Source organism: Crocuta crocuta, unplaced genomic scaffold (assembly GCF_008692635.1).
Source record: "Crocuta crocuta isolate KB4526 unplaced genomic scaffold, BGI_CrCroc_1.0 scaffold299, whole genome shotgun sequence".
NCBI lineage: Eukaryota > Metazoa > Chordata > Mammalia > Carnivora > Hyaenidae > Crocuta > Crocuta crocuta.
The window spans coordinates 12,759,810-12,773,123 of record NW_027532747.1 but is presented as its reverse complement, the minus strand read 5'-3'; the positions used below and the strand labels follow the sequence as shown (position 1 = coordinate 12,773,123).

The window sequence follows — 13,314 nt, the reverse complement described above, 5'->3', positions numbered from 1 at the left end:
AAGACTAATGACACTTCAACAGTAAAATCATTACTCTGGGATTCCTGAAGAGTGTTTTGACAGAGAAATTGTTCAGGCAGTGTGTTCTACTCACCTTGAGGTGCTATGTGAAGAGCATCTTTTAGTTTTCTTTCAGGAATAAATTTCCACTGGAAGACAGAGTGATCTGCTCCACCAATAGAAATAACCCACTGATAGTCATGTGACCATCTGACATTAGTTACATGAGCCGAATGGCCAATATATTTTTTAAACTTGGCTCCTATAACAAAAAATATGCCTTTAAATTAATAAACAAATACCAACACACACACAAAAATACCACTTCAAACCACGATTTCTATACCTGAGCCAATACATCCTCCTTCCATTATCTTAATTAGCATTAAAAGTAAAAATATTAATTCAAAAGTTTATTGAATTAACGAATGAGTCTACATGAAGGGATGTAAACCTCTGCTCTACTGATTGACAGTGTGATTTGGTAGGAACCCTAAGGGCTGTGAGGCATTTTCTTACTGTTCAGAGCAAAAAGCCTACAGCCACAAAGGCATCAACTGTTTCCATATCACAAAACTGTTTCCATATCACAAAAGTTGAATGTTCTGGCCTGAACCCTTTGGTTTTAAGTGAAATTCAACCAGTCTACTCCACTCCCACCATCCCTAGCCCTACCAGCCAGAGGCTCCTTCTAAAAACTTAAGCTATCAACAAAATACTAGCAAACCTAATACAGCAACATATAAAAAGGAATACACAGCATGACCAAATGGGATTTATGCCAGGAATGCAATGTGGACTCAACATTCAAAAATCAATTTAATACATATTTATCAAAATATGCCCGGTTGTCTCCAAAACTGTCCTTTATAGTAATTCCTTAAATCTATATGTTTTGTATAATGTTCTTCAACCTAAGTTTGTCTAACGTTTCTTCATGATTAGATTCAGATGATGTGGGTTTTTATTTTTTTGGCATCTATGATGCTGTATCCTTTTGGATACATCCTTTCAAGGGGCACAGTTCTATCATTAGAGGTTAGTTTGCATCATCTGGTTAAGGTGGTATACACCAGATTTCCCTAATTATAAAAGAACTAACTTTGTGGTTAATGTTTAAGTTTATTAATTTTGAGCGAGAGAAAGAGACAGACGGAGGGAGAGAGAGAGCATGCACAAGAGCAGTGGAGGGGCAGAGAGGAGGAGAGACAGAATCCCAAGCAGGTTCCATCCAGTGCAGAGCCTGACACAGGACTCAAGCTCATTCATGAACTGTGAGATCACGACCTGAGCCAAGATCACAAGTTGGCCACTAAGTAAGTCACTCAGGAGCCCCTGTGGTTAGTTTTTTACAAATAATCTGTGTGATTATAAGAACCATTTTTGTGGTTCTAAGTTCAAATAACATTCTCTGTATCCTGCTTAAACCTGATATTTGGCAACATATATACATCCCTATTAGAGTACAGTGGATACAATAATGTTTGGCTTCATTTTNGGCGGAGAGGGGGGAGGGGGGGAAGGAGGGAGGGAGGGAGAGAATGAATCCCAAGCAGGCTCCAAGCTCAGTGGAAAGCTCAACACAGGTCTAGATCCTACGACCATGAGCTTATGACATGACCCAAAATCAAGAGTTGGAAGCTTAACCAACTGAGCCACCAGGTGCCCCAATGTTTTAATATTTTTTAAATTAAGTTATAGAAGCCCTGTATGTCAGAATGGCAAAGCTCCATCAATTAAAATCTGGAGATAAACTTTTACCTTGGCTATGAATTTAGGGATAGTATCTTAATGAAAGCATAAAAGATTTGACCAAAGCTCACCTAAAATTATAATTCACTGTTGCTTAATAGCAATGCTGTTAAATTTTAGGAACCAATTGTTTTAAGTAGATAAATACAAGTCAGTAACTTTCTAGATAGGTAATGTGCCACAGTTCACCCAGGAAAGTCCAATAAGTTAAGATTTAGTCCCATCTCTCTCATATGAGAATGTATTATTTGCTCATTGAGAGGACTCTGGCTACTACTTTCTCTGATGGGACTTTTTTTTTTTTTTAAATTTCTAGGAGAGAGAGAGAGAGAGAGAGAGAGAGACAGCGTGAGCAGGGGAGGGGCAGAGAGAGGGGGAGTCACAGACTGAAGCAGGCTCCAGGCTCTGAGCTGGCAGTCAGCACAGAGCCCAACGCGGGGCTCAAACCCACGAACTGCGAGATCATGACCTAAGCGAAAGTCGGACGCTTAACCGACCAAGCCACCCAGGCGCCCCTGATGTGACCTTTTAAGTACTCTTAGCCACCAGAGTCTTAAAAAGTAAAGCCAGAGGGATGCCTGGGTGGCTCAGTCAGTTAAGTGTCCGACTCCTGATCTCGGCTCAGGTCATGATCTCTTGGTTTGTGAGATCAAGCCCTGTGTCAGGCTCTGCGCTGACAGCACGGAGCTTGTTTGGGATTCTCTCTCTTTCTTTCCCCCCACCCTACCATCTCTCCTCTGCTCGCTCGCTCTCTCTCAAAAAAAAAGACAGAGATTCCAAAAAACAAAATTCCAAGTTTTTAAGATGTACTAATATTTTCTTGTTTAGGCACATGAAGAAGAGTTATATGAACATGTATTCTAATTAACTATAATGGACAATAACCCCAAGAGAGTTGTAAATAACTCTAAGTTGTAAGTAATCTGCTAGTCCCTTCCCAATTGTATTCTGTGACTTTTCAAAGATCAATCTCTCTGGAAGAAAGAACCAAGGCAGCTTAACAAACAAGTTGTAGAGTAAGTCTAAGGGAAGCCAATTATTTATAATTAAATAGACTATATTAATAATTATTTAATAATCAGCACTTTTTGTTTGTTTAAATGTTTATTTTTGAGAGAGAGTAAGAGAGAGACAGTGCGAGTGGGGAGGCGGCAGAGAGAGAGGGATACACAGAGTCTGAAGCAGGCTCCAGGCTCTGAGCTGTCAGCACAGAGCCCAACGCAGGGCTTGAACTCATGAATGTTGAGATCATGACCTGAGCCAAAGTTGGACACTTAACCAACTGAGCCACCCTGGTGCCCCAACCAGCACTGCTTATTTAACAATAACAAACAGGTGCCTTAAAAGTGAACCTAGGGGCGCCTGGGTGGCTTAGTCGGTTAAGCGTCCGACTTTCGCTTAGGTCATGATCTCGCGGTTCGTGGGTTCGAGCCCCGCGTTGGGCTCTGTGCTGACTGCCAGCTCGGAGCCTGGAGCCTGTTTCAGTCTGTGACTCCCTCTCTCTCTGACCCTCCCCTGCTCACGCTGTCTCTCTCTCTCTCTCTCCTAGAAATAAATATTAAAAAAAAAATACTGAACCTAGATGTCACTCTTTCACAAAGTGACTCTGACTCACCAAAAACAAGCTATCATCCTACATGTTTTCAGAATTCCGTGATTACCTTGTGTAATTATTCTTATGACACTGAAGTGTAATCGTCTATTTACTTGTTAATTCCTCTAATAAATTATATGCTCTCTGAGGACAGGGATGGCATCTTGTTTATTCTTATCCCTAGTGCCTGGCACATAGGATATATTCATTAACTATCTGGAGAAAGAGAAAGAAAGGAAAAGAAAAACAAAGATCATATGTGCCTTTACTATGTCTGTACACTTGAGTTGGAATACTAGGTTACAGAAGAGGGAAGAAGAATACTGAAGAAAATGAGAGGGCATTAAACATGATTCCAGCCCTTATAATTATAAAAGGGGACAAAAGTGTGATGTACAGAATATTAGAAATTGAAATAAAAAGACTAGAGCTTGCTAAAGAGTCTGCTCAACTACTTAACAGCACAGGAGCTTGAGTATATCACTTAACCTCTCTTGGACTCCATTTCCATTCTAATATAAATTAAATTATAGGTTCTCAAAGTTTCTTCACTATGAAAACCCTGGCCTAAGACAGGAAATGACAAAAAGAATAGTTAAGGCCTAAATAATATGTCATCAATTAGAATATCTCAGAGAAAAGACTTATTGGAGCAAGCTAGAATGGTCATGGGAGCTTTCCTAATTTAAAGGAGAAGGGAAATTCTTGGTGAGGATAAAGCAATATACTGGAAAAATTTTTTTGATGATCCCATTTTTTTTCAAATTTGTTTTAAAGTATATTATAGCATAAAATTAAGTGAGCTAATCTCTTCAATAAATTGTAGCAATAGGACAAAAGATATTTTCCCATTTAACTATGTTTTAATAACCTTACTGCTTCTTTATAAAATATGAGAATATCTATGTGACCCTAGTATAATATTAATATACAAAACAGAACTATTCATAAAAAAAGAGAGACAGATTTGACTACATTGCAATTGAGAATTGGTTAACAGAAGACACAGTAATTATAACTGTTCTAAAAATAAGTCAAAAACTGGGAAAACATATTTGAACACAAAAATTACAAATCATTTGTATTCAGCATATATAAAATAACTTCAACAACTCAATAAAAAACCCCACAACTCCATAGAAAAACAGGTAAAAGATAGGAGGCCTGGGTGGCTCAGTTGGTTAAGTTTCTGACTTTGGCTCAGGTCATGACACTCAACTGACTGAACCACGCAGGAGCCTCAACTGTTGCATCTTTAAAGAACTAGTAGAGGGGCGCCTGGTGGCTCAGTCAGTTGAGCATCCAACTTTGGCCCAGGTCATGATCTTATGGTTCACGAGTTCGAGCCCCATATTGGGCTCTGTGCTGACAGCTCAAAGTCTGGAACCTACTTCCGATTCTGTGTCTGTCTACCTGTCTCTTTCTCTCTCTCTGTCCCTCCCCCACTTATGGTCTGTCTCTCTCTCTCAAAAATTAAACATTAAAAAATTTTTTTAAAAAAGAATAGGCAAAAGATATTAACCCATGTTTGACAGAAAAGGGAATGCAGAAAAACAAAAAAACAATGGGAAAATTATCCATCTCATTAGTTAAGGCGAATGACAGTTAAGACTACAATGTGACATCATTTATACTAATTAGACTTATACAAATTAAGAAGTGTAGCAATGCCAAGTGTTGAAAAGGATGTGGATCAACAGGGTTTTTTAAATGGTATAACCACTTTGGAAAACAATTTGGCATTTTCCTATAATTCTCTATGACCCAGCAACTTCATTCCTAAGTAGACATCTTTGAGAAACTTGCATATAATGGCAAAAAACTGGATATTACCCAAATGTCCACCACAGAAGAATAAACGCATGAATTCTATCTTTTTTTTTTCTTTTGAGAGAGAGAGAACACAAGTGCGGGGCAGGGGGCGAATCTTAAGCAGTCTCTATGCTCAGCATGGAGCCCAAATGGGGCTTGATTCCACAACCGTGGGACCATGACCTGAGCCAAAATCAAGAGTTGGATGTTCTGTCCCTTCTCTCTGCCTCACCTCCACTTGCACTCTCTCAAAAGCAAGCATTAAAAAAAAAGTACAACTTCATAACTAATCTGAAAGAGAATTTTTCTAGTGATACTAACTTTATGCAAGTAAATTCAATAAACACAAAATCTTAAGATATTTCTTTTTAAAAAATTTTAATATTTTTATTTGTTTTTGAGAGAGATAGAACACAAGCAAGGGGAGGGCAGAGACAGAAGGAGACACAGAACCTGAAGCCAGCTCCAGGCTCCGAGCTGTCAGCACAGAGCCCAACATGGGGCTCAAACTCATGAACCATAAGATCATGACCTTGGCCAAAGTTGGATGCTCAACTGACTGAGCCACCAGGTACCCCTCTACTAACTCTTTAAAGATGCAGCAGTTGGGGCTCCTGGGTGGCTCAGTCAGTTGAGTGTCCGACTTTGGGTCAGGTCATGATCTCACAGTCTTTGAGTTCGAGCTCCAAGTCGGGCTCTGTGCTAACACCTCAGAGCCTGGAGCCTGCTTCAGATTCTGTGTCTCCAGCTCTCTGCCCCTCCCCCGGCTTGTGCTCTGTCTGTCTCTCAGAAATAAATGTTAAAAATTAAAAAAAAAAAAGATGCAGCAGTTATGTGGCACCTGGGTGGTTCAGGTGACTGATCATCAGACTCTTGATTTAAGCTCAAGTCATGATCCCAGGGCCATGGGATCCAGCCCTGAGTTGGGCCTAGGCACTGAGCATGGAGCCTGTTTGGGATTCTCTCCCTCTGCCCCTCTCCCCAAGTCATGTTGTCTTTCTCTAAAAACATTTTTTTTTTAGAAAAGATGCAGTAGTTATATCCTATCTTCTGTTCTCCCAATTACTTACCCATAGTCTCAAGCTCACAAGTGCCTAGAAACAAAAGCACTTACCATAAAATAAGTTTCTAATAAAAATCTAAAAGAAAAATACGGAAAACAATTTATACTCTTGAAACAGTGACTAAATAGTATTAATTTTGCTGAGACTTCAGTAAAATATTCCCACAATTCAGATTACTATATATTTTAAAAATAACTGTGCAACAAAAATACTCTGCCCTGTTGCAAAAGATAAAAACTGTCAATAAATCCAATTCAGTTGACTCAGGAAGCTCTCAGAAAATCATTTTTGTTTTTGCATAGTCAGTATATGGAACAGTGAGCAGAAGCAATGTCTAAGATTAAGACCATCATAATTAATCTGAATCTCACACATCTTCTAACTAAGCAAGTCTCATTCTGAGTCATAATAAAATCTCTTGTGCCCAGTGACTTTCATGTCCTGGCTATGTGGTGGGACCCAGAAATAGGAAACTGTAATTGCTAGAGATTTAGCTAGGCTTTATTAACACACTTTGCATTACTAACGGATGCAATTTCACACACACCTAGGAAGCTGAAACTCTGCAAGCAGGAATTGACAACACCGCATAGGTGGCAAGTTCTGGAATTTACCATCTGAGTGTAAAGGCACAACAGAAACGCTAGCATAGAATTCTTGGCCCTTAAGTTCAACATGAACAAGCTACCTACTTTTTTTCAAGTTTTTATTAAAATTCTAGTTAGTTAACAGATATGGCAAAATGGTTTCAGGTTTAGAAATTAGTGTTTCATCACTTACATATAACACCTGTGCTCGTCACAAGCGCCCTCCTTAATACCCATCACCCATTGAGCCCACCTCCTACTCCTACCTCCCGCCATCAAACCTCAGTTTCTTCCCTAAAATTAAGAGTCTCTTATGAGTTACTTTTTTATCCTTCCTGTATATTCATCTGTTTTGTTTCTTTAATTCCACATATGAGTGAAATCATATGGTATTTGTCTTTGACTGACTTATGTTACTTAGCCTAATTAACTCTAGCTCCATCCATGTTATTGCAAATGGCAAGATTTCACTTTTTTGATGGCTGAGTACTATTCCACTGTGTATATATTACCACATCTTCTTTATCCATTCATCAGTCGATGCACATGTGGGCTCTTTCCATAGCTTGGCTATTGCTGACAGTGCTGCTATAAACATTGGGGTGCATATGCCCCTCTGAATCTATATTTTTGTATCCTTTGGATAAATACCTAGTAGTGCAATTGCTGGGTCATGGGGCCATTCTGTTTTTAACTTTTTGAGGAACCTCCATATAGTTTTCCAGAGTGGCTACACAAATTTGCATTCCGACCTTTCTCACCAACCTCTGTTGTTGACTGAGTTGTCAGTGTTGTGTCACTGAGTTGTCAACTGGTGTGAGGTGGTAGCTCATTGTGCTTTGATTTGTATTTTCTTGATGATGAGTGATGTTGACCATCTTTTCATTTGTCTGTTAGCCATCTGGATGTCTTCTTTGGAAAAGTGTCTGTTCATGTCTGCTGCTTACTTAACTGAAGTATTTATTTTTTGGAGTGTCAAGTTTCATACGGTCTTTATAGATTTTGGATACTAACCCTTTATCCGATATGTTAATTGCAAATATCTTCTCCCATTTGTTTGTAAATGACATATTCTGAACTACCTATTGAAACACAACTATTTCAGCTGTTCACTTTTTACTGAACTGCATTTTTTTTTAATGTTTTATTTATTTCTGAGAGAGAGAGAGAGAGAGAGAGACAGTGTAAGCGGGGAAGGTCAGACAGAGAGGGAGATACAGAATCTGAAACAGGCTCCAGGCTCTGAGCTGGCAGTCAGCACAGAGCCCAACGAGGGGCTCGAACCCACGACGTGGGGCTCGAACCCATGAACTGTGAGATCATGACCTGAGCCGATGTTGGACACTCAACCGACTGAGCCACCCAGGCACCCCTACTGAACTGCATTTTAATATGGCTGTGAAAGCTTTCATCAATGAGGTAAAATAATTACCACATTTGCTACAGATGTTAATGCTCTAATAATATACTCATTGCACCTAATCTAAAGCTCCATAATGTAGGAGAGAAATCTTTGAAAATTGAAACTATACTTTAACAGCTTAAAATACCTCTGATTAAAACTATTTTGTGTCCTGCTTTATTTTATTTTTGGTTTCCAGGAAACTAATTTCCTGATCCTAACTGTCTATTCATATACTTATTTTAGTACTTATGGACTTGTTATAAGCTAACTCAAATATTTATTTATCCCATGCTTTGTTCCAGAATTTCACTTAATTATTCCCAAGTCTATGAACAGAATGCTTAATATCATCATTTAAGAAGAGATCCAATAAAAAAAAGTGATACATAAAATGTGTACAAAATAATAAGACCCCTTATTTATCTCACCCTGTTACACAAAGTATATAAATGTCCAAACAATATATGTTAAGGATTTAAGCAAAAACACACCTGTACATGAAAACCAACCAAGAAACCAACAAATTCCAAACTATGACCTGAGAAATTCTTGAGAAAAAGGTGTAAGATAAAATGTCTTCTAAAAGATACATATTTAACAAGTTAAATGATTAAAGATAATTAGTCATAAGAAAAGTATAATTATCATTGTATAGTCTGACTCTATCAAATAATTCTGGAAGTGGAGAGAAAATGATTCTTTAAAAAGAATGAGGTAAAGTATCAGTAAATACATAATTTTTGAATAAAATAATTTTCAAATAAAAATTTCATGTCCAAAATGACTGTAACAATTTTTAAATTAGCAAAATAAATGTAGCTAATTCTGTTCATTTTCATACCTTTGACCAATTAATTAGTACACATATTTTTAAAAATATAAACCCTTTGGGGCGCACGGGTGGCTTAGTCGGTTAAGCGTCCGACTTTCGCTTGGGTCATGATCTCGCGGTTCGTGGGTTCGAGCCCCGCGTCGGGGCCTGTGCTGACTGCCAGCTCAGAGCCTGGAGCCTGTTTCAGTCTGTGACTCCCCCTCTCTCTGACCCTCCCCTGCTCACGCTGTCTCTCTCTCTCCCCTAGAAATAAAATAAAAACATTAAAATAAATAAATAAAAATATAAACCCTTTTATTTATCTCAAGATGAATTTTCTAGAACTTAAAGGTCTTATTTAAAAAATTTTTTAAATTTGAGAGAGAGGGAGCGAGCAAGTAGGAGAGGGGTAGAGAGAGAGACAGTGAGTGGGGAGGGGGGAGAGAGAGAGGGATGGGGGAGAGGGAGNCTCCCCTGCTCACGCTGTCTCTCTCTCTCTCCCCTAGAAATAAAATAAAAACATTAAAATAAATAAATAAAAATATAAACCCTTTTATTTATCTCAAGATGAATTTTCTAGAACTTAAAGGTCTTATTTAAAAAATTTTTTAAATTTGAGAGAGAGAGAGGGAGCGAGCAAGTAGGAGAGGGGTAGAGAGAGAGACAGTGAGTGGGGAGGGGGGAGAGAGAGAGGGATGGGGGAGAGGGAGGGACACAGAGGGGGGGGGGGAGAGGGAGGGACACAGAGGGAGAGGGAGAGAGGGAGGGAGAGGGAAGGAGAGGGAGGGAGAAGGAGGGAGAGGGAGAGGGAGGGAGAGAAAGGGATACTTAATACTTAATAGTATTATGAAAGGAAAGATACCTTTTTTCAAACAAGGATATCGGAATAATTTTATAATTCCATAGTCATCAGCTGTAACTAAAACTTGGCCAATATAATTTCCATCTACTGAATTTATATCATTGATATCTGAATACTTGGGCCAAATTCCATTTACTTCAAGGCCTGAAACACATGTCCATGAAGCCCAATGAACACCTTTTATTTCTTCTTTGTTTGTCACTTCTTTTCCTCCTAAAAATAAATCACAGTCTTAGTTTAAAAAGTTATTTCATTTTTCTCAAGCAATAATTGTAATAGTATGTAAACTCTAAAATTTAAATATCTTCCCACTACAGTGAAAGGAGAGTATTATGAATAGTTAGGTGAATATGATAAGGAGAGAAGAAAATTAAATGCAAGGAAACTATTTAAAAAGCCACTACCCAAATTACAGACACAGAGATTTGATCTGAAGTAGCTTAGCAGATTCACTCAAGTGGAGAATAAACATGAACCCTACTAAAATCATGGCAGATCAGTCACAACACGGTCAGTCAGAAGAACAAGTAAAAGCTATAAGAAAGTGGCAAATCAACTATTAAATAAGAAACCTAAGAATATACATGGTTGAGAAAAAAAGAAAACTGAAAGGGACCAAGAAGGAAGGACGGCCAGGGAGTAACACAGTAACATTAGGGATCAGGACTTTAGGATTCGGTCACTTTTCATGTTATTACACATAGGTAATAACAAAACTTTTGGAGAGATGCAGTCATTTAATTACGCAGCTAGTCTTATTAAATAAGTTGTTGGGAAACAGTGACTAATTAAGTTTCTACTAAATGAAGTACTGAGAGATCATATTTTGAGGGTGCTTTAATTCTGTTAAAAATCTTCGCTGGAAACTCTGTTTCTCAAATCTAGTTTGTTAGTTATAAAATAGACATTTGCAAAATTTATTTGAGGTAACCACAAAAAAACCAAAGAATTTAAGGTCAGACATTGTTCGCAATTATATTTAATCAATCAGTTCCACCCATAAAAATGGCACTTTGACTTTGTAACACACAGTAGGACTTTACCAAATACTCCTCACACAGCATGGATTTGACATAAAGTAGGTCTGTCTTTTTTTTTTTTTATGTTTTATTTATTTTTGAGAGAGAGAGAGACAGCGTGAGCAGGGAAGGGTCAGAGAAAGGGAGACAAAGAATCTGAAGTCAGGCTCCAGGCTCTGAGCTGTCAGCACAGAGCCCGACGCGGGGCTCAAACCCAAGAACCTTGAGATCATGACCTGAGCTGAAGTTGGATGCTCAACTGACTGAGCCACCCAGGCACTCCTAAAGTAGGTCTGCCTTAGATCCTCCAAGCAAAGAAGTTTTAATCAAGAACCAAAAGGATTTCAATAGGGCAGCCTTATAGAAAAGATTATAATGCCTGAAATATGAGCTCAGATCTTCATTAATTTCCTATAATCAAATGTATTTTACACCCTACTTCTCATCAAATTTTAAAATATTTTACAAGTACTAAAACTCTATAAACAATAATATTAATTTATAAGAAACTTAGAAACTTTTACCTGGCATCCTATAAAAAAATCTTTTACCGTTTCCATCATTTGTCTGTAAATATCTACTGTCTGAGGACCAGTCAAGATGAGTGATGAAACTAAGTGATCCAACACATTCCCCACACTTTTTGTAACGTTGTGCAACGCCATAGACATCAACGGAGCTGTCATTGCATCCAACAGCCAAGTAAGTTCCATCTGGGGAATATTTTAACTCATGAATTGCCTCCTTCCTGTCTTTAATATGTACAACTTCGGTCATATCTCTGTAAAGAAAAAATAATTAGACCACACGAAAACAAGTCATTTGAGAATTTAGTTTTCCAATGTGTCTAAAGTGACTATGAGGCTATATCAAGTATTTACAAATTATAAGACAAATATAAATGAGATAAATATTAGTTCAGGAAAAACTGTTTTGTTGAACAGAAATATATGAGAACAAAATCTGCTAGAAGTAGAAGAAAATGCTGCATTTTAGCTCTTTAATTACATAAAGATTTAAAGTCTAAAGTTCCATACAATAAGGAAATAAAAGCACAGATTTTTATGATCAAGTTCCTTGGAAATACCGAGTTTATGAAAAATCCTTAATTACAAACACTGTGATTTTCAAATAAATTTTTGTAGTAAGATAAATGTGTAAAATTACATTCAAGAAATAAAGAAAAGAGGAATTGATTTGTATTATTTCAGTAAGACATCTGAATGTATATCTTTATATAGCCACCACTAGTCATTTTTATTTTAATCTTTTTAACCTTTTTTAATACAGTACAAATTCTCCCCCAATTAGAGACCATGTCAAGTAAAAATAAACGATTTTTTCAATGATGCCTTATAACTGAGTTTTAGTTGGGGACATGCTGTATTACAGACGCCTTTGCGACAACCAAGTGATGTTAAATCAACAATGGGAAATACGCAGCTGGAGTTCCGAGGAGAGAGCAGGGTGAGAACTACGTTATTTGGAACCATCAGGCTACCGCTGATAACTGACACTGGAGGCAGGTCGAGATTATCTAAGGGAGAAAACACAATGAGAAGAACAACAAGCCTAGGTGTGAGCTTTGGGGTCCTCCAATACCTACTGGTAGGAAGAAGATAATGAGCCTATAAAGAAAATGGAAGCAGAAGTAGGCTAAAAAAAGAAAGAGTATTAACACCCAAAGTCTGAGAAGAGGATGTTTTGAAAAGGAGCAGGTGGTTAAGGGGGCCAAATACAGCTGAGAATCAATGAAGACTGAAAATGTTTCCTGGTCTTAGTGACAGGGTGCTATTACCAAGAGGTTTTCTTTTTCTTTTTTAAAATTTTATTTATTTTGTGAGAAAGAGAAAGAGAGTGTACCAGCATGAGCAGGGGAGGGGCAAAGAAAGAGGGAGAGAGAATCCCAAGCAGACTTGGTGCTGTCAGCACAGAGCCCAACTAGGGACTCGGTCTCCCGAACAATGAGATGGTGACCTAAGCTGAAATCAAGAGTCTACGCTTAACCAACGACGGAGCCACCCAGGCAACCCCTATCCTCATCCTTTTAAAGTTGACATAATGTGGTAGTGACACTCTCAGAAAGAGACAAATGGCTAGCCACTGGTAGAATCTAAAATGACAATGTTTTTACAACCAAAGCCTATTCCATACTCTGCAGGAAACCTTACTTTATCCCCCAGGGAATTTATTAACTATGCTTATGAAGCTCTTCCGCTAAAGTCTTCCTAACTACTCATGAGAATAAATGAGTGCGTCTGATGAGTTTGGTATGTATCACAACATACAGCCCACCATAAGTCAAAGTTTTATAGGTATATATCTTCTAATTTTAAAAATATTTGCATTTTTCATTTAATTCCATGATATTAATGTTTCTTTTAATATAAAATTGGTTAACATTTTTT

At 37.9% G+C, this 13,314-nt stretch overlaps 1 protein-coding gene across 1 annotated transcript in view; it reads right to left on the bottom strand.

Moving 5' to 3' along the window:
- The window catches only part of EML5 (EMAP like 5), a 174,125-nt gene that overhangs the window by 93,839 nt on the left and 66,972 nt on the right, over nucleotides 1-13,314 (bottom strand). Inside the window, exons 10-12 of the mRNA XM_077780840.1 lie at nucleotides 11,431-11,687; nucleotides 9,888-10,100; nucleotides 95-262 (exon numbers count right to left, since the gene is read on the bottom strand). Of these exons, the coding sequence (XP_077636966.1) occupies nucleotides 95-262; nucleotides 9,888-10,100; nucleotides 11,431-11,687 (638 nt within the window). The remainder of the gene's footprint in view (nucleotides 1-94; nucleotides 263-9,887; nucleotides 10,101-11,430; nucleotides 11,688-13,314) is intronic.